Source organism: Myotis myotis, unplaced genomic scaffold, assembly GCF_014108235.1.
Source record: "Myotis myotis isolate mMyoMyo1 unplaced genomic scaffold, mMyoMyo1.p scaffold_m19_p_7, whole genome shotgun sequence".
Classification (NCBI taxonomy): Eukaryota; Metazoa; Chordata; class Mammalia; order Chiroptera; family Vespertilionidae; genus Myotis; species Myotis myotis.
Window position 1 is genome coordinate 4258284 of NW_023416379.1, and position 21499 is coordinate 4279782.

Here is a 21499-nt window from a genome sequence, read left to right on the forward strand (position 1 = left end):
CAAAGCCACCCTGAAGCGGGGCCGGAACCGCGCCCGCATCCGCCAGGGACACCGCAGGGGGCGCCACGCCCACGGTCCCGGCCGCAGAGCTGCTAACGCGCAGGCGCACCTGCCGGGGAGGTGCGGTGGGCGGAGTCAAGAGCCGGAAGTGCGCGGCCCCGGGGCCCTTCCCACGAAACCCGCCCCTGGAAACGCCTGGAGGCCCCGCCCCCTGGCGGAACTCGGGGTTGCTGGGCAACCGGTGCGGGCGCCGCCGGCGGCTCTGTGCTCCCGCTGTAGCCTGCGGAGTGCGGCTCCCACCTCTCGCCCTGGCAACTTCCCTCTCGCCCGCCGCCTGCCCTGCCTCCTCTGCCGGCGTCCTGGCACCCCTGCCCTGGCACCCCCTAAACCTCTGCGGGCCCCACCACGCCGTCGCGCCCACCTGCTGCGACGCCAGGTTCCATTGAATGCGAAGCGCTTCGACCCCCGGCGCGGCCCCTGGGACCATGACCACCTACACCTACACCAGCCGGCCCCGGGCCCCGCCCTGCCGCCTGCGCTACCGGAACGGCCTGACGCAGCAGTGAGTGAGCCCCTGGCCCCGGTGCCTCCGCCTGCCCCCATCCACACCTGCCTCTGCGCTTCCCTACCCGCCACACCCCGAAACGGAGGTGCTGAGAGGGCAGAGGGCCCTGGGTGTCCTCCCGCGGTGAACTGTCAGGGATCGGGAATTGCTGACCCGTTTCACAAAGTTTGACTCAACTGATGGCCAAGCGTGTGTCAAGCACCTTCCTAGAGTCGTTTGCATACATTTTCTTACTGAGTCCACGGGGCTGTGAGGTTGGTTTTATAACTCCATGATGCAACTAAGAAAACAGCTACAACCCTTGGTTGCGGGCACAGCCCCAGTGCGGGGTGTGCAGGAGGCAGCTGATGGATGTTTCTCTCTCACTGATGTTTCTAGCTCTCTATGCCTCTCCCTTCCTCTCTGTAAAAAATCAATAAAATATATTTTTAAAAAGAAAGAAAGGAAACAGGCACAAAAGTGTCACAGTAATAGCATGTCCAAAATGGGAGCCAGGCCAGGCTTTGGTCAAAAATCAGGTGATCCTTTCATGCTGGACCCCAAATGGTATTTTTACATTAATGAGCATTTGCTAATATTCAGATATCTATGTTTTAAAGGGACCATAATCGTTATGGTTCTCTTGAAGTTCTTTGCATGAGCATCTACTTTTGGAATCATCAGAACTTCCCAAGAATGAAGATTCTGTGGAAGCAGGAACCATGTCTGTCGTCTCACCCAGACCATGCCGGGCACAATAAGCTCTCAATACAAACTGCTGCATTAATGATCCGGCATCAGCACTATAACTCTTGGTGCTTATTTCAAAAACTGAGTCCAAATTCATAATTATCTTATTCTGACAAAGGCATTTTTAATAAATACTTATCACTTTTAAGAAACCCAAAATAGAAACTTTAAACTTGGAGAGAGATTATTTATATTGATAAAGGATTCTGTTTCAAAAGGCATTTCTTTCAAAAACACTTTCTGGCCCTAACCGGTTTTGCTCAGTGGATAGAGCATCAGCCTACACACTGAAGGGTCCCAGGTTCGATTCCGGTCAAGGGCATATACCTTGTTTGCGGGCACATCCCCAGTAGGGAGTGTGCAGGAGGCAGCCAATCAATGAGTCGCTGTCATCATTAATGTTTCTCTCTCTCTCTCTCTCCCTTCCTCTCTGAAATCAATTTTACAATTTTTTTTTAATTAAAAATAAAGGGTAGGGACCCTGCCTTTCCTTTTAAAAAAATGCACAACAAAAAACACTTTCTGGTGCCTTTAAGTGGTTGCTTATAAGTCATTACTATGAAATCTGACCAACAGAGGAAATAAGAATCATTGGTGATTCATTCGGAATGATTTTTTTAAAATATATTTCATTGATTTTTTACAGAGAGGAAGGGAGAGGGATAGAGAGTTAGAAACATTGATGAGAGAGAAACATCGACCAGCTGCCTCCTGCACACCCCCTACTGGGGATGTGCCCTCAACCAAGGTACATGCCCTTGACCGGAATCAAACCTGGGACCTTTCAGTCCGCAGGCCAACACTCTATCCACTGAGCCAAACCAGTTAGGGCAGTATTTGCTTCTTGAAACAAAGGAAAAATACAAAATAAGGATGAATAAAAGCAATGTTCGTTATCTCTTACTCACCTCTACTCCCACTTCCATGTTGTAAACAGATTTAACAATCTTATATTACTATTCTACACCTCCTTGCTGGTACACACATATATATGAGCATATGTACATTTAATTAGAAGTTTTAGTTCCAAAATAGAATCATACAACACATATTACTCTGCAGTTGATCTTTTCCACTTTTTTACAAGCTCTAATTTCTTTTTTTGTTTTTAATTCTCACTGGAGGATGTGTTTTTATTAATTTTAGAGAGAAAGGGAGGAGATTTCAATAAACAACTTTATGTATTGACCTCTTTATTTTTTTTTTTTTAAATATACTTTATTCATTTCAGAGAGGAAGGGAGAGGGAGAGAGAGATAGAAATGTCAATGATGAGATAGAATAATTGACTGGCTGCCTCCTGCACGCCACCTACTGGGGATCAAGCCCGCAACCGGGCATGTGCCCTTGATCAGAATTGAACCTGGGACCCTTCAGTCTGCAGGCCAATGCTCTATCCACTGAGCCAAACCAGCTAGGGCTGGCCTCTTTGTTTTTATGAGCCAGATTTCCAGAGTGGGTTTTTAGGTCGTGTATATTTTTAATATGAATGGATGGAACAATATACCTTTTCTCCAGGAATGTTTAAACATATCCTTTTCCCCAACTCCTCACCAGCAATAGGTGTTATGGATATTTTTTTTCTTTTTGGCTTTTAACAAATACATATTTTTATTGATTTCAGAGAGAGGAAGGGAGAGGGAGAGAGGGATAGAAACATCAATGATGAGAGAGAATCATTGATCGGCTGCCTCCTGCAGGCCCCCTTCTGGGGATCGAGCCCACAAAGGAGGCATGTTCCCTGACCAGGATCAAACCATGACCTCCTGGTTCATGGGTTGACATGGAACTACTGAACCATACCAGCCAGGCTCTTTTTGTTTTTTTTTTAAATTACATTTTTCCATATATATATATATATATATATATATATATATATATATATTATTGATTTCAGAGAGGAAGGGAGAGGGAGAGATTGGAACATCAATGATGAGAGAGACTCATTGATTGGCTGCCTCTTGCACGTCCCCCACTGAGGATCAAGCCCGAAACTCAGTCATGTGCCCTTGACCGGAATCAAACCCAGGACTCTTTAGTCCGCAGGCCAGCGCTCTATCCACTGAACCAAACCGGGTAGGGCTCTTTTTGGCTTTTGATAGCATAAAGCTCAACTAAAGTTTGCCCTCATTATTACATTAATTAGCACTGGGAGGCTTTAATTAAGTAAGAGTTACCTTTGGATTTTTCCATTCTAACAGCTGTCTGGCTACAATATATAGACCAGATTGAGGGAGAAATTTTGTTCCAGACAGTTAAGAGAGACTTTTGCAATAGTCCAGGTAAAAGACAGTGGGGTAGAGCAATGGGTAGAACGATGTGAGAAAGGTTGCGGGTTAGAATTAATTGGACTTGCTGGAGGTAGGGAGTGGGGAATAGGAAAGAACTGTGACGACTCCCAGGCTTCTAGATTAAGCCAAGTGAAATAGGGAACACTGAAGGAGCAGCAAGGTGGAGTGGGGGAATCATAGTTCAGCTTTAAGGTTGCCTTTGAGACGTCTTAGTGAGATGTCACCGAACGTATCAGTTGGCTGTACATGGTTGGAGCTCAGAGGAGAGTTCTGAGCTAAACATCAAACTGGGAGTTTTAAGCGTACGGGTCGTAAGTGAAGCCTTGAGAATGGATGAACTTAACTAAGGACACGGGCAGGCTGAGCCCTAAGGAAACCCTCCAGGACAGGAGGCACTGTCCACGCAGGCTGAGAAAGCGTGCGAGGAGGAGCAGAAACTCCACCAGGGGAGTGCGTGTATCCCAGAGGCTTGGAAGGGAGGGGTCAGTGAAGGAGCGGCCAGCGGAGCTGACCGTGCGGAGGACGAGCAGTACCGATGGCTGGGTTCCAGTCATAGGAAGTCAGGTTATCCAGTGGGGTTCCGATCTGTGCTGCATAAGCAGCGTAGTACCCCTCAGCATCATTTCTGATAGAGACTGCTATTGGTATAGTTAGATATTTGGCTTTATAACCATAAGTAGAATATCATTTAAAGAAATTTGAATGAAATACCAACTGTATTTTTCACTATTTGATCATTATACTCCAGGTTAAAACAATATAATTTTAAAAGATTTTTGAAGTTAACAATGAGAAATTTAATTTGTTTTATTAATGTAATTTTTTAGTCCTTGAATCAAACTTTTGTCAGTTCTTTAGGGCAGACCCCTTTTCAGTTTTGTTTGTTTTGTTTTGTTTAATATATATTTTTATTGATTTTAGAGAGGGAGGGAGAGGGATAGAGAGATAGAAACATCAACGATGAGACGCCCCCTACAGGGAATCAAGCCCGCAGCCCCGGGCATGTGCCCTTGGCTGGAATAGAACCTGGGACCCTTCAGTCCGCAGGCTGACGCTCTATCCACTGAGCCAAATGTCTAGGGCTCAGTTTTGTTTTTTAACAATATATTTTTATTGATTTCAGAGAGAGGGAGAAGGAGAGAGAGAGAGAGAGGGTAACATCAATAATGAGAGAGAATCATTGATCGGCTGCCTCCTTCACACCTCCTACTGGGAATGGAGCCTGCAACCCAGGCATGTGCCCTGACTGGGAATCGAACTGTGACCTCCTGATTCATAGGCTGATGCTCAACCACTGCGCCACATCGGCCAGACTCCTTTTCAATTTTTAATGGTAAGTAGTTTAAAGTTTTACAGCCCAAATCCAGCTCGGCCACTTACTAACAGACTTCTTTCTGAGTTTACTTCCTCTTTTTTCAAATGAGGATTCTATTTCCCAACTTTAAGCTTAACTTGAGCAATAAATAAAATAACTTGTGAAAGTCTTAGCATATCATCAGCATTCCATCAGTGGCAGCCATTGTCCCCTTATTTTTTGGACTGTGCTCAAACAGAAATCTATCTCCTTAAAATATTTTCATCTTAGTCTAAGTCTTCCCAAAAAAGGAGTTGACTCCATAGATCCCAGCAGTGATTTAGAATTTGCTCTCTCACAGACCGGACGAGCCTTTGCCGTTCGGAAACATCATGTATGACAGAAGGGTGATCCGAGGCAACACTTACGCTCTGCACACAGAACCGCAGGTGAGTAGAGCTCGAGAAAAGCTTCTCGCTGCATGTGGTGAAGAGCCGGTTTGTTTGCTTGCTTGTTTGTTTTCATTTCTAATCTGTTGCAGACTAAAACATGTATAAAATAAAATAAAAATGGATTACTAGAAAAACGAATAGTCCTATTAACTATGAAGGAAATTGAATTTCTAATTTAAAAGTTTCCCAAAAGAAATCTCCAGGCCCAGATGGTTTCACTGGAGAATTATACCAAACATGTAAAAAAGAATTTGCATCAATTCTACACAATCTCTTCTGGAAAATAAAAGAGGAGGGAATACTTCCCAACTCATTTTATGAGGCCAACATTGCCCTGATACCCAAATCAAAGATAGGAATAGGTAACCACCATGCTGTACACCTGAAACCAATGTAAAATAACACTGTCAGCCGTCATTGAAAAAGAAAAATAACCTTAGTGCTTTTCAGTTTCTTAACTGTATATTAAAATGTATTATACCTGGATGGTTATATCAGTACGAGAGGCCCAGTGCATGAAAATCCATGCACTGGATGTGGGGGGGGGGGGGCGTCCCTCAGCCTTGCCTGCCCCCTCTCACAGTCCAGGAGCCCTCAGGGGTGGGAGGCGACCTGGCAATCGGTAAGGCAACGCCCCCATCACACCTCTGTTGCTGCCAATACCAGCAGCACAAGCCTCAGCCGGCTCTGGTTACCTGAGCCTCGGGAGGCCCTGGGCGGATGGGGGGCTGAGGGAACTGGGGGACTCCAGAGGCAGGTGCGCGGAGCAGCCAGACCCACCTGGGGGTGGGCCCAGCTGTGCCGTGCACCTTCCACCCCAGCGAGGCTAAGGGAACTGGGCACCACCATCTTGTGGCTGTGGGCACCGCCATCTTTGAGGGTGTGGTGGTCAATTAGAATATTCCCTCTTTATTGGCTGTGGGCGCCACCATCTTGTGAGGGTGTGAGGGTCAATTAGCATATTCCCTCTTTATTAGATAGGATACTAGGTTACTAGGCATGAGAGGAAATCCTGCTAAAAATACTTGAATGAGGAAAAGGATTTATTGGATAAGATTCTGCACTATTTATTCCACTTCATAGTCGAACTTTCGAGTTGCTTTTGTGCTTTGTCAGACACCTTTATAGTCACCTGGCAGAGTGCAAGTGACATTTCCATCCCCAGGTCCCTGCTGCTCAGGAGCCGTGATGCGGGCGCTTTGCTTCTCCCCAGGAATCACTTTTGCAGTGCACTCTGTTTGCTTTGAGAAATAGTTTCTAAACTGTAGGCCCTTTTCCGTCACTCTCAGCGCGGGCAGGCCATCGACGAGCACGTTCAGAAGCTCCAGGAGACTAAGAAGAGGGCGGCCGCCAAAAAGCGAGCCCAGGAGCAGCTCCGACCGCGCACGCCGGAGCCCGTGGAGGGCAGGAAGCACGTGGACGTGCAGACAGGTGGGTGCCGGGCCGTGGCCGCTGGCGCCTTGGCTGCCAGTTTCCTGCCAGTTCTTGTTTGGCCTTCCTGTTAGTTAGGCATCTGTTATGCTCCCCAGTACTTCCCCAGTCACTTAGTAGAAGGCAATTCATTAAAAAAATTCCTAGGTTATGTATCATTATTATGTTGGCTACACATGGCAATGTGAGATTTTTTAAAAGAATTTTATGACCAGATTAATTCTCTCTTAGCCCTTTTACATATTTATTTTCAAACTGGGATTATTTCTCACTTTTTTTTTATAGTCCAGCATGAATCGCTGTTGGACTCACAGGAGAGGAGAGCGATGTAGTTCAGTTTGGGCATTTAATTTGTCTCGTGAGAGGGATAAGCCCTTTCAGCTCTGAGCCCTCCGCCTGTCACACGGCCTCGTCTGTCCTCCCCACCGTTCTATTCACTCACGCGCTCCCGGGCCGCGTGGCCTCCGCCGGCGAGCGCCAGGCCTTTCCTGCCGGGCTGACTATTCTTAGCTGGAGGGGCTTCCCGGACCGATGGGTCCAGCCATGTGGTTGACAGAATCTTGATAATCAGACAGTACTTGGTGCTTTCCATGGCGGCCACGTAACCACTCAAGGTGCCCCTTGCACCCGGCCACGATGGTGAGTGTGTTCATCAGAGCTGTTTCCGGGAAGTAAAGGCAAAAGGAGGAGAACCATTATGACATGCTTCTTCCCTACCCTGAGGCCAAGTCTAGAATGAATAAGTCTGTGATTGGCCCGTATAGTTGTCATTCTGTGAGAGATTCATTTTAACGTTTATCTATATCAGCAGCATATTAGGTGATACAGCAGTAGCCACCTTTTGTTGAGTATTTCCTATATCTCAGAGACTATACATGGGGCATAACACTTTTAAATATACAGGAATTTTCAAATCTTTATATGTTTATTATCTTAGGACTCAATTTTATAGGATTATTAGCTTTCCATCTCATATTATACTTTGCATCTTATATACATCTGTGGTGTTAGTTTCATTTTCAAATATAAAGCTCAGTGCTTTCTTGACATTCAGTATATTCTAGCCTGACTGACTCTCTGGTCTTCCAAATGTATAAAAATGCTTAGTACAACATGTGAATTGAGTACCCCACTTGAGCACTTTCTAAGACTTATTTTCTGATCCATTTAATTCTATTTTGAAGGAGCTGAAGTTTCAGATACAGATATATGCTTGAAATAGACCAGAATGTCAAACTCAATGTATATGGTATTCTCTTAGAATTATACCTTGAAGAAATTGCTGACCGCATAATAGAAGCTGATATGGAATGCCAGACAGATGCATTTTTGGACAAACCACCAACACCACTCTTTATTCCTGCCAAAACTGGCCAGGATGTGGCCACCCAAATCCTAGAAGGAGAGGTATAGTACGTTATTTGGACTTCCTTCTGTCTTCATTATAAATAGGTAAAGTTAGGCTTAGTTAAAATCTTAATAGGAATACCAACCACTGCACAATCAAAAAGATTCTACTCACTGAATTTCTTTCCAAATTTATCTCTGAAGTACCCAGAAATATTTTTAAATGCCATGTTCTGATTTCCCCTCTTTGCTGATCAGAGATAAAAATCATTAGCAATGTTTTTTGCTTTTATGTGTCTGCATTCTTGCTTAATGTATGAGTATAAGTAGACTTGTACCAAATAAGGAAAAATAATATCTCTGAGATAAAAGACTCTGTTAATTGCTTATAGATTATATAACTTTTATGAAGGTAATCTATGTCAAAAAGTTCTAAAATAATTACATTTTCATATCAATGTGGAATGTGTTCTGAAATGTAAGAAAAGAAGGCAATGCTTCTGTGCATAATGACTTAACTGAGGATTAAGACTTGAAGGAACTTGAAAGAACCGTCATTGAAATTTAGAAGTCAAATAAGTCTTCATAAGCTACATAGAAGAGTATATTTTGCCTTTAAATCCTAGAGATGAATCACCATCATGCCCATTATTCTTGTTCCTTGGTTTTTCAACTGTTATCAAAAGCAACCAGTAAAAATTTAGTAGAAAAGGCAGGGAATGAGAAAGAAAAGGATATTTCTCTTGGGATTTAGAGTCTGACCTTAAAATTGTTGAGTATCGGGGTTCATGTTGAAGACTGCATGGATCTTTTTGTAACTCTGACTTAATTTTGCCTGCAAACAGAATGCTCCTTTGTGTGCCTGCAGGGCTGTTGTGAGGACTGGGAGCCATAGACAAAGCCCGGCACAGGTCTGGCACACAGAGACGCTCATGCTGCCATTCTGGGTGTGTGTCATTGAGCATGTGGTTCATGATTGAAATGTGACGTTTGCTTTGTTCTGTGCATTGAAGCTCTTTGACTTTGACCTGGAAGTGAAACCGATGCTGGAAGTCCTGGTGGGAAAGACCATTGAGCAGGCGCTGCTGGAGGTGATGGAAGAGGAGGAGCTGGCCGACCTGCGGGCCACGCAGTACGCGTTTGAAGAGCTGCGCAACGTGGAGCTGGCGGAGGTCCAGAGGCTGGAAGAGCAAGAGCGGCGACACCGGGAGGAAAAAGTAGGCTCCGTGTGTGCCTGCAGGGCACAGTCCTGCTTAGGCTGTCCTTGGCTGTGAAACACGTGGTCTGTTCCAGCGGGAAGGTCTGCGGAAATGTGCCAGAAATGCGCGTAGTATTTGTTCAGGCGGCTCCTGTGTTCAGATCGTAGGTCCTTTGTGAGCTGAGTCCTGTTTTTAAATCCCAGCATGTGAAACCGCACCTGAATGGAGTACCAGCAATTCCGAGGTTATTTAAGTTACGTGTGTCCCAGTGCAAGGCACTCTTAACTAGCAGGAGCCCCAGTGAAAGAACAGACCAATTTGCCAAAAGTTAGTGGCAGGAGGTGTGGACGGAAAAGGGAAGTGTATCCGAATGGGGGGCGATAAGACACAGAGGATCTGTGTAGGGTTCTGGGTCTTTCTCAGCGGCTAGACCCTCTCATATCCTTAGGGATACCCCAGAACCACTTGGGTCCTTAGAGAACATCTTTAAAATTATAGGTTTTTACAGCCTTTCAGAAGGAAACCTTTAGAATCCAATTTTTAAAATATGCCCTAACCTCCAGCTAGGAAACACGAGGCTTGGTGTGTCTGGCTCACGCTGGGAGAATGAATGGTGACGGAGCCCTGGGACCCCTGGCACAGCCGGACAGCTTCCCAGAGCCCCTGACTGCGCAGGAAGGCTTAGCTGCTGGGATAGGCTACTGGGTGCCTCATCAAATGGACTTTCAGTTCCCTCCCAGTGGGAAGAGCATACGGCTTATGGTTAAGATGGTGCAAATGCTACGCTATTTGTTTACAAATATAAAATGAACACTGACAGTACCTACTAGCTGTTGAAATTCATTACCATCTTGATGGAAACTAGGAACCTTTAATAGACATCTTGCTGTCCGTTCTTTTGATACAAATATAAGTCCAAATTCCCCCTCGAACTCGCTTCAGGATTGGGGAGGTCGTGGCCGCCGAGTAACCATGAACGCATATTTGTCCTGCAGGAGCGCCGGAAGCAGCAGCAGTGGGAGGTGATGCACAAGCACAAGGAGACTTCGCAGAAGATCGCCGCCCGCGCCTTCTCACAGCGCTACCTGGCCGACCTGCTCCCCTCCGTGTTCGACAGCCTCAAGGAGGGCGGCTACTTTTTTGATCCGATTGAGAGAGGTTTGTGGAGGTTCCTGTTAGCTTAACCCTGTGACTGTCGGCGTCTTCTTCACAGTTCAGGTGTATCTCCTGCCCACTTTATTCCCAATGGGATTTCCTATCTCTGATGCAGATTTAAAAGTCAATTGTAGTTGTTTTAAGTAAAAGGTGTTACTAATCAGTGGATTATAAGGATCTCGATTTTAGGGTGCCGGTTTGCCATTACTCAGAAGCACATTGGATGGTGGGAAGAAGCACAGACTTGCTGTGACAAAGTTTGGGTCTGGGACCCAGCCTCACCCTTAAATAGCTTTATGACCGTTAGTTTTCTTACTGTGAAATGAGGGTTACTTAGGAGTTAAATGTCATAATCCACATGAAATTTTTGTAAGCTATAAAGCACTGTATATATAAGTTGTTGTTATTAACTTTTTCTCAGCTGACTTACTATTCTAATCAAAAACCCCTGGCCCAGCTTGTGTGCTCAGGGGTTGAATGTCAACCCAGGAGCCAGTTCTATTCTGGTCAAGGGCACATGCCTGGGTTGTGGGCTGGATCCCCAGTAGGGGGCATGCAAGAGGCAGCCGATCAATGATTCTCTCTCATCATTGATGTTTCTATCCCTCTCCCTTCCTGTCGCTGAATCAATAAAAATATATTTAAAAAATAAACTTTGCAAAAAAAAATAAAATAAAATAAACTTTTCAGGGCAGCAAGTAAGGTCACTTATTTATTGAGTTAGGTGCCGGCACATCCCAAGCACTGCATTAGGTATTGGAGATAAAAAGGCGACTGACTAATTATCCCAGGCACTGCATTAGGTATTGGAGATAAAAAGGCGACTGACTAATCGCTGCCTTGAAGACCCAAACTGCCAGCATCGCCGGAGCCCCTCCCCTCAGCTCATCTGGCCAATGGCGGTCAGGGCTGCCATTTCTCACTGCCACCCTCCTTCCTCGGGCTCAGAGGTGCTTAAATCCACAACGCTGCGTGCACGGGTGCTGTTTCAAATGGCCAGTAGTATTTGGGGCAGATGTTAGTAATGTGCAGGTTCACTGATTCTATATTCAGTTCAATGTGCAGAGGTCAGATTACACACAAATATTATTGGTTTACATTTATATTGTGCTTTCTAACTTATATAGTGTTTTTCATACGTGATGCCATGTGACCCTCCCAGTAACCCTGTGGGGTGGATAGGGCAGGTTAATTCCCATTAATTCCCATGGCCTTGCTCCCGACCACGCCCCCGGGAGGCGGGAGGCGGGAGGCTCAGACCGGCCAGACCCTCCACTGCAGGCCCAGAGTGCTCTCCACGCTGCCTGCCACTGCCTTGCTGGGTTTAGCATGAGGTTCTGAAAAAGTCCCTATAGGTCATTTAAAAGCTTGTACAGAGATTCATGCCTAGCTTGAAATTATTTATAGTAATGAATATAATATTCTATCACACTGTTGTCACCCAATTGAAAAATAAAAATTAGATGCCTACCCTCAAAAAAAACTATTTTTGAACATTAAAATGTATATTATAATGGAAGGCTTACATATTTTTGAAAGGCTTACATAGCCCTAGCTGGTTTGGCTCAGTGGATAGAGCATCAGCCTGCAGACTGAAGTATCCTGGGTTCGATTCTGGTCAAGGGCACATGCCCAGGTTGTGGGCTCCATCCCTAGTGGGGGGTGTGCAGGAGGCAACCGATCAGTGATTCTCATTATTGATGTTTCTATCTCTCTCTCCCTCTCCCTTCCTATCTGAAATCAACAAAAATATATTAAAAAAATAAAAACAAATAAAAGGCTTACACAGTAGTGGATTTCATTTTAGTTTGAACAGCTTTATCACTATGGCAACCCCCAGTTTATAGAGGCCCTTCTTCTCAGTTGCCCCTGAACTGTACTCTTCTGAGTCTTGATCAGTAGCCATTGGCCCAGGCTACGGTGGGGCGTGTTTTTCCAGGCATTGCTCAATCCCAGGTTGGCTCTGCATGTAGATTGCTCTTCTCCCCAGTCCACACCCCTCCCACCCCCACCTCCTTGCTCCATCTCAGATGCACCTGTAAAGCCAATTCTAAGGAAGGCCTCATAGTTTTGAAAATACTATTTCTACTCAATAGACAGGAAATGGGCCAGTACATATAGAGAGAATATGGCAAAACTAATGCTGTGTGAGTCTATTTAACATTTTGTATTAAGAAAACAATTTTGACAATATTGACATTGTAACCTTAAGGGAAAAGCAGATTCTTCCTATCTATAATGATTCATAAAAATGACTTAATGATTCCAATTAACTTTTTTATCGTAGATATTGAGCTCGGATTCCTTCCGTGGCTAATGAACGAAGTTGACAAAACCATGGAGCACAGCATGGTGGGAAGGACAGTGCTTGACAGTAAGTTATTTTATTTAAAAGTCATCTCAAATTTTTCAGTAGAAAGAATAATAGAAGAAAGATGCTAACTTTACAGTTAGTTTTACTTCTTAATTTTTCAGTACATCAGTTATATTAATTAACCAACATGCACATTTTTACCCTCAATATTATTTTTTATTCTTCTATACTTTAATCAGAATTCATCTCTTTTGTCGTTACTTTATGAGTGGTATCTTGTTAAAAAGGCATTGAGGGTAACTCATATTCGATTCATTAAGTGGCTCAGAAAGGAAGAGCACTGACTGTATAAAAGACTCTGACATGGGGAAGGGCCGAGGTCTGGTAAATATTTATGTGCATCCACACATCAGCATTATCACCACCAAAATACAAAAAATCACAGTGACTTCTGTACCTACAATTTTCAGTGTTGATTCGTGAAGTGGTTGAGAGGAGGCTGAACACGTATGAGCAAAAGGAGGACAAGCATCCGTTTCTGAAGCCCGAGGACGGGCCTGGTGGTCCTGGACCCATGAGAGACCCCACGACGGGTGATGAATTCCAGGAGCAGAGGTCGCTCCCAAGCACAGAGGCCCCCTATGAGAAGCTAATAGAGGAAGAGGAGGAGGAGGAAGATCCGATAGGACTGAGGAGATCCCTGGGGAGGGAAGAACAGTTTCAAGGCAGAGAATCCTGGGAGGGGTGAAACCAGCCTACAGCCAACCAGCATTGCAAGCAATCAGGTAATGAGGGGGGTCCCTCAGGCTATGCAAATTATGTGGAATTTAGTCAACGTGTCTTTTTCTCTAATGGACTGGGCAAATCGAATATGTTGAAATAAAACTAACAGTAAGTAAAGTTTAAATACTTCATTTATTTAATAGTAGAATATCAAGAATCTATAAACTAATGAGAATTATGCTTATATATAACTAACATATTTTTCCTTAATCTTTCTAATTTGTGGGTTTTGGGTCTTTTTAGTAAATATGATCTATAATGTTAGATATCAGAGATGTCAGCCATTGAGCTTCCCTTCTCTGTAGCAGCTATTTTCAGCTGGTATGCCGAGGCACACCAGTGGGCTGCAAGAATTTCTTTTTAATTAATTTCAGAGAGAGGGGAAGGGGAGAGGGAGAAACATCGATGTGAAGAAGAACCATCAATCGGTTGCCTCGTGTATATACTGGGACGGGGACTGAACCTGAAACCTAGGAAGTGCCCTGACCAGGAATCACACCTGCAGCCTTTTGGGTGTAGGGGACGATGCTCTAGTCAATGGAGCCACCGGCCAGGGCAGACCTTCAACTTTAGTACATATAAGTCTCATTAAAATATGGTCAGATATTATGAATTATGACTGTGCTATAGTATAGAGAATTCACATTTGACTTTTTATTTTTTTTTTATATATTTTTTATTAATTTTTTACAGAGAGGAAGGGAGAGAGATAGAGAGCCAGAAACATCGAAGAGAGAGAAACATCGATCAGCTGCCTCCTGCACATCTCCCACTGGGGATGTGCCCGCAACCCATGTACATGCCCTTGACCGGAATCGAACCTGGGACCCCCCAGTCCGCAAGCCGACGCTCTATCCACTGAGCCACACCGGTTTTGGCCACATTTGACTTTTTAATCTGAACTTGTTTGGAGAATTTAGTGGCACTATTGAAAATCAGATGTTTTATCTCTAAAGTCATGTTACTGTTTTTTGTTTGTTTTGGGGTTTTTTTTTGGTTTAATCCTCACTCAAAGATATTTTTCCACTGATTTTTAGAGAGAGTGGAAAGGAAAGGGAGAGACAGAGAGAAACATCGATGTGAGAGAGATACATCGATTGGTTGCCTCCTGCATGCACCCTGACCAGGGCCAAGAAACCTGCAACCAAGGTACGTGCCCTTGACCAGAATCGAACCCAGAACCCTTCAGTCTTCGGGCCGACGCTCTATCCACTGAGCCAAACCGGCTAGGGCTTATGTTACTCTTCAGCAGTCACTGAAGTCTTCTCAGGTTTTGGGTAGATGTAGCCTATTTCTCTCAGAATATGTATAGATATATAAGCTGTAGTGGTTTGAAATAACTTGCAGTTATTGACACACTTACCTCAATTTCTTCTTAAATTAGGTACCAAAAACATGTCCATATTTTAACAATGGAGAGGAATATCTTTCTCCAGCTATAAAAAGGACTTGCACTGTATGACTATGTAGCATTATGTGGTTCTCCAAGCGTCTTCCCACCCATCGCTGTATCAGTGACACCTCATAGCACCCCTTCTGAAAGTGTGAGTGACAGTGTCTGCTTGTCAGCCTCAGTCATTCGTTCGTTACCAGCGAACACTCCCGAGTGCCTGCTGTGTGCCCGGCGCCATGTAGCCGCGGAGATACATGGAACGGCTGCGAGTAAGGACACCGCAGCCGGGGACTTACAGGGACAAGCCTACCGAGTGATGGGATGGAAGCTGGGACCCAAGCCTTCTTTCTTCTCATCTAGTGGGCTTTCCGCTAAACCAGCGGTTCTCAACCTGTGGGTCGCCACCCCTTTGGGGGTCAAACAACCCTTTCACAGGGGTCGCCTAAGACCATCGGAAAACACATATATAATTACACATTGTTCTTGTGATTAATCACTATGCTTTAATTATGTTCAGTTTGTAACAATGAAATTGGGGGTCACCACAACATGAGGAACTGTATTAAGGGGTCGTGGCATTAGGAAGGTGGAGAACTGCTGCCTAAACAACCTTGAGTCCTTGTGGGTTACAAAGAATAACGTTGAATAAATTATTGTATTAACAGCATTTTTAAAATTGGAATTGCACCTGTTATCCATTGCTGGGTTAGCAGTCTTCATAATCATGCTCAAATTTGTAGGATTGATTTTGGCAAGAAGACCTAAACATTTTAAAATTAGGGTTGTTGCTGATCATTATTATTATTATTACTATTGACTTTAAAATACCTATAATCTTAAGAATGCTTTCAGAATGGAGCTGAGATGATCTTTTACAAATTCTAACCCTTTTTTACAATAACCCAGTCCACTAAGCACTTCTCAGGTGCTTTGCTAAAACATTCAGGCTTGTGCTCTATAATTCCATAAGTTAACTCAGTTTATTAAAATATACAGAAATCTTCCCTAGCCAGTTTTAGTCGGTGGTTAGAGAATCGGCCTGCTGACCAAAGGTTTGATTGCCAGTCAAGGGCATGTACTTGGGTTGCAGGATCGATCCCCGGCCCTTGCTGGGGTGCATGCAGGGGGCAACCGTCAGTGGCTCTCTCTCATATCGATGTTTCTCTCTCTCTCCCCCCCTCCTCCCTCCGCTCCACACTCTCTGAAGAGATCAATGGAAAAAATATCCTCAGGTGAGGATTAAAATATATATGTGTGTGTATATATATATGGAGAGAGAGAGAGAGAAAGAGAGAAAGAGAGAGAGACAAAAGTAATTGAGATGTTAGTGCATTGTCCCTGTGGGAAAAAAAAAAAACAGAGAAATATGTTATATATTATCTAGAGAAAAAATATTGAATGGAAACTTTAAATTTTCTCAAAGTTTATGAAGAATTTCTTCAAACACATGAACTATTTAGTGATAAATCATAAGGCAATATGCTTAGGTTCCATATGTCTAGCTTTTTGTAACTGTAAGCAACTCTGCAAATGGATTAAATGCATAAAAATCTTCAAATTCACATTGACTTTGCCCATGTTTGCTAATACCCTTCTTATGAGTTCTATTCCTTTCTGTTGTTTCAACTAACACTAAGCTAACAGAAGCTAAATAGTAATAAAATGGGTGGTCTGTAATCCATTTATAGAGATTGTTATCCCTGACATAACTTCTCATATCACTAAAACAGATCAGTGCGGTAGAAGTAATTTCTCTAGTGTGGGTAAGCATCATGACTCGCGTCTGTATTCCATAGCTCAGTAGTCATAGCCATTTACTCAGTTTATTTGGGATGAAGGCATTCTGAAAGGCTCCACATGGATTAATTGCCCCATAGACCAATTAGCACCTATTGTTTCTTGGTCATAGTTCCTAAGTCTGATCAGAACCAACCTTTACAAGCTTGTTCACAGTCAGGAATATAAACAAGAAGGTTACAAATAGTGTGTCACTGTCACTAAAAAGTATTCCTAATGGTATTAGATTGGTATCTATAATTCTCACTTTGAATTCGGGCATATTTACCTTTGTGTTTTAGTGATTGCAGTTACCTTACAAATTAAAATTTAATAAATTGATAGTTTAAATGATATTTTTTTATTTTTCATAATCATGAAAATTCTTTAACTGAAATATATGAGTTAAAAGATACAGTACTGGTATTGTAAGTTATTTATAAATAAAATCAATCAAGATACTTACAAGTTTGACATTTTAGGATAAAGGTATCTTAAAGATAACATTGAAGCAATTTTCAATCCATTCGGAAATAGAGTGTAAAACACAGTATGGCTCAGTTGGATGGGTGTTGTTCCATGCACCAAAAGGTTGCAGGTTCGATTCCTGGTCAGGGCACATGCCCAGACTGCAGTTCAATCCCTGGTATGGAAACTTGATATTTCTCTCTCTCCCTATCCCTTCCTCTCTCTAAAAAAAATCAATCAAAAATATTTTTTAAAAACATGAATATATTTTTATCACTAGTACACTTACAATTTTTATAAATACTGAATAGTTTTATTTTTCTAGTAGTTGTATATATTATCATCTAAGATTTTATATTATCCTAGAGGCCCGGTGCACGGATTCGTGCACATTGAAAGGAAATTAATTAGAAGGTGGCCAGCGGGGTGGGACTGGGCGAGACAGGCCGGACACGCCCTGGAGCCAACCTCCCATGGTCCCTCCCCGGCCGGCCCCACCTGGGGCAGTGCCAGGGCTTGAAGGGCATCTGCGGAGTGAGCAGGGCCCCTCCTGCAGGTGGGGTCCCTCCGCCTGCCTGCAGGGATCCGGCCGAAATCAGCAGTCCTACATCTCCCGAGAGGTTCCCAAGGGCATTTTGCAAAGTTGCTGTTGCTCAGCAGCTCCTACATTGAGCGTCTGCCCCCTGGTGGTCAGTGTGCGTCATACCCACTGGTGCATCATACCCAATCTATCTTATATATATAGATTGACATCCATATTTACCACTAGGTGTCAGTAAAATCCTAAAGTAAAATTAACTTGCCTCCAACTTCATACATAATTTAATAACCATAAAGAGACCTTAGTAGACAGAGTTCAAAAATAGATTGTATTCCTTAGAGTCTCTAGATTCACATGGAATATCTTTTGTTAAATATCATTTTTTATTTTCAATTACAGTGGACATACATCATGATATTAGTTTCAGGTGTACACCCCAGTCCATTACATAACTTATAAGTGATCATCCCAATCAACCTCGCATCCACCTGACACCATATGTCGTTATTGGAATATTATTGACGGTATTCCTCTGCTGTGCTTTACATCCCCATGATTATTCTGTAACAGCCGTTCACTGTTTTGCTCACCTCCTCACCCCCGCCACCTGGCCGCCTTCAAATGTTTTTGTATCCGTGAGTCTGTTTCTGCTCTGCTTGTTCATTTATTTTGTTTTTAGGTTCAGTTGTTGATACATACGTATTTATTGCCCTTTTATTGCTCATTTTTTTATTTTTTCAGAAGAAGCACTGAATGCCTTATCTTGCCCTAAAGCCATCTGCCAGCTCTGTAGGGATGTTAGTGGGGGGTGTGCAGGAGGCAGCCGATTGATGATTCTCTCTCATCATTGATGTTTCTATCTCTCCCTCTCATTAAAAAAAAAAAAAAATCAACATCTTCAGAGCTTGGAAATTAACCAAAGATTTGCAACAATGAAGAGCACTCATTCAAGAAAAATGGCTAAAAATCAGTAAGAACAGTAAGTTCTGTGGCATTTTAACTTGCCCTCATTCTTCCCAGCTCTATGTTAGCTTTGAAAACCAACAGACTCAGAACTATTGTCACTGAGGAAACCAGCGGCCTGGAGGAAGCAAACAGGCTTAGGTCTCCCCCAAAAGCCACATTCCTAGAAATTTGTCACTATTTGACCTGTCTGGCAGCTCCCTGGAAAAGTGCATTTACAGGCTTATCTTTATTTGACCTGACTCAGCGCTTGCTCAGTGAGGAAAGTTTTAACACTAGAGCATTTATAAAATTAATAAATAAGTAAAAAACAGCTTTTTTATCCCAGAGCTGGAGAACCAAGATGGCGGCATAGGTTAACGCCGGAGTTTGCTGCTTTGAACAACTACTTCAAAAGTGAAACCAAAAAACGGAAGGGACATCACCCAGAACCACCGGAACGCTGGCTGAGTGGAAGTCCTACAACTAGGAGGAAAGAGAAACGCATACGGACACTCAGAGGAGGCGCAGTGCTGAAGTCAAATTCTGAGGTGCGGAGTGCGCGGAGCGGGCTGGCGGCGGAGGGCGCGGTTGGCGTTTTCAATCGGGAGGGAGTCGCAGAATCTGAGCTCCAGATCCGGGAGAGTCTTTAGGGACCCAGACTCAAACGGGAGAAGCGGGACTGTCTGGCTTCGGTCAGAGCGAGTGCAACTTTCTCTCTGAGCTTTGCAGCGGGTGCTGGGACTCAGAGAGGCAGAGCCCCTGGGGACAGGACTGAGAGCCGCCATAACTGCTCTCTCCGGCCCACCCTGTTGATCCTGTGCGACCCGCCCCGCCCAAGCCCTGCACACAGGCATTTGCCTGATAGCCTCAGGCAAAGGCTAGATTAGCACCTCCCTAGAGGACAGAAGTTCTCTCACTGCTGATACAGCTGATTCTCATAGCCACTTGGCCTGGAGGTCAAACCCTCCCTGGAATTAGCTACAACAATCAAGATTTAACTATAAGACTGCGAACAAAGACCACTAGGGGGTGCACCAAGGAAGCATAACAAAATGCGGAGACAAAGAAACAGGACAAAATTGTCAATGGAAGATATAGAGTTCAGAACCACACTTTTAAGGTCTCTCAAGAACTGTTTAGAAGCCGCCGATAAACTTAATGAGATCTACAAGAAAACTAATAAGACCCTCGATCTTATATTGGGGAACCAACTAGAAATTAAGCATACACGGACTGAAATAACGAATATTATACAGACTCCCGACAGCAGACCAGAGGAGCGCAAGAATCAAGTCAATGATTTGAAATGCGAGGAAGCAAAAAACACCCAACCGGAAAAGCAAAATGAAAAAAGAATCCAAAAATGCGAGGATAGTGTAAGGAGCCTCTGGGACAGCTTCAAGCGTACCAACATCAGAATTATAGGGGTGCCAGAAGATGAGAGAGAGCAAGATATTGAAAACCTATTTGAAGAAATAATGACAGAAAACTTCCCCCACCTGGTGAAAGAAATGGACTTACAGGTCCAAGAAGCGCGGAGAACCCCAAACAAAAGGAATCCAAAGAGGACCACACCAAGACACATCATAATTAAAATGCCAAGAGCAAAAGATAAAGAGAGAATCTTAAAAACAGCAAGAGAAAGAAACTCAGTTACCTACAAGGGAATACCCATACGACTGTCAGCTGATTTCTCAACAGAAACTTTGCAGGCCAGAAGGAAGTGGCAAGAAATATTCAAAGTGATGAATACCAAGAACCTACAACCAAGATTACTTTATCCAGCAAAGCTATCATTCAGAATTGAAGGTCAGATAAAGAGCTTCACAGATAAGGAAAAGCTAAAGGAGTTCATCACCACCAAACCAGGATTATATGAAATGCTGAAAGGTATCCTTTAAGAAGAGGAAGAGGAAGAAAAAGGTAAAGATACAAATTATGAACAACAAATATGCATCTATCAACAAGTGAATCTAAGAATCAAGTGAATAAATAATCTGATGAACAGAATGAACTGTTGATTATAATAGAATCAGGGACATAGAAAGGGAATGGACTGACTATTCCTGGGGGGGAAAGGGGTGTGGGAGATGCGGGAAGAGACTGGACAAAAATCGTGCACCTATGGATGAGGACAGTGGGTGGGGAGTGAGGGCGGAGGGTGGGGCGGGAACTGGGAGGAGGGGAGTTATGGGGGGAAAAAAAAGAGGAACAAATGTAATAATCTGAACAATAAAGATTTAATTAAAAAAAAAAAAAAAAAATAAGTAAAAAACAACCAGCAGCACTTGTTTAATAGCACAGCTGCCTGAGGCAGAAATACCAGTTGGAACAAACAAGAGGCTGGCCGCAAACCTTGAAAGAGAGATTTGGGAATTAGATGCTCATCGGGCGCTTTGAAGAGCTTCACCAGTTCCTGCGGGTCTGTATGCAGGGTGCTCCGTAGGGCTGTGCGCATGCCCAGAAAGCCCCGAGAAGACTCACCTCTGGCCTACCTCGAGGTTCTGCGTCAGCAAGAATTGAAAGCTAAGTCAGAGTTGTAAGCTGCTGAAATCCTGAAGGCATGTCCCAGCACATCTAGAGCCCATCGGCGAAGGGTGAGAGGCTTACTGGTTCGGGCGCTTAAGGAAATCTGGTGCTGAGCTAACCAAGCAGAGGCGTCTCTGGCCGCACACAACAAGGAACACAGAACTTACAGAGTTTGGTCAGGAAAGACATTGCACAGAACAGCAACAACCACCCAGACTGGAGGGTGGAGCAAGAACCTTACGTCAGAGTTACTACATTTTAACTCATTAAAGTATTAAAATTTAAACC

At 43.9% G+C, this 21499-nt stretch overlaps 1 protein-coding gene across 3 annotated transcripts; it reads left to right on the top strand.

The window, feature by feature from the left end:
* The first annotated feature begins 228 nt into the window (after positions 1 to 228).
* Positions 229 to 16092, top strand: RSPH3 (radial spoke head 3). 3 transcript variants are annotated; one of them, XM_036318046.1, is made up of 9 exons: positions 229 to 562; positions 5240 to 5327; positions 6620 to 6761; positions 8023 to 8168; positions 9122 to 9325; positions 10303 to 10465; positions 12750 to 12836; positions 13247 to 13561; positions 14944 to 16092. In XM_036318046.1, the coding sequence occupies exons 1-8, from the start codon at positions 447 to 449 to the stop codon at positions 13522 to 13524; spliced, it is 1224 nt and encodes a 407-aa protein (XP_036173939.1). In that variant the 5' UTR covers positions 229 to 446; the 3' UTR covers positions 13525 to 13561; positions 14944 to 16092. The 3 variants fall into 3 exon arrangements, with proteins under 3 accessions (XP_036173939.1, XP_036173938.1, XP_036173940.1); XM_036318045.1 differs by lacking the exon at positions 14944 to 16092 and having other exon boundaries at positions 13247 to 13676; XM_036318047.1 differs by lacking the exons at positions 229 to 562; positions 14944 to 16092 and adding an exon at positions 4865 to 4917 and having other exon boundaries at positions 13247 to 13676.
* The last annotated feature ends 5407 nt before the right edge of the window (positions 16093 to 21499 follow it).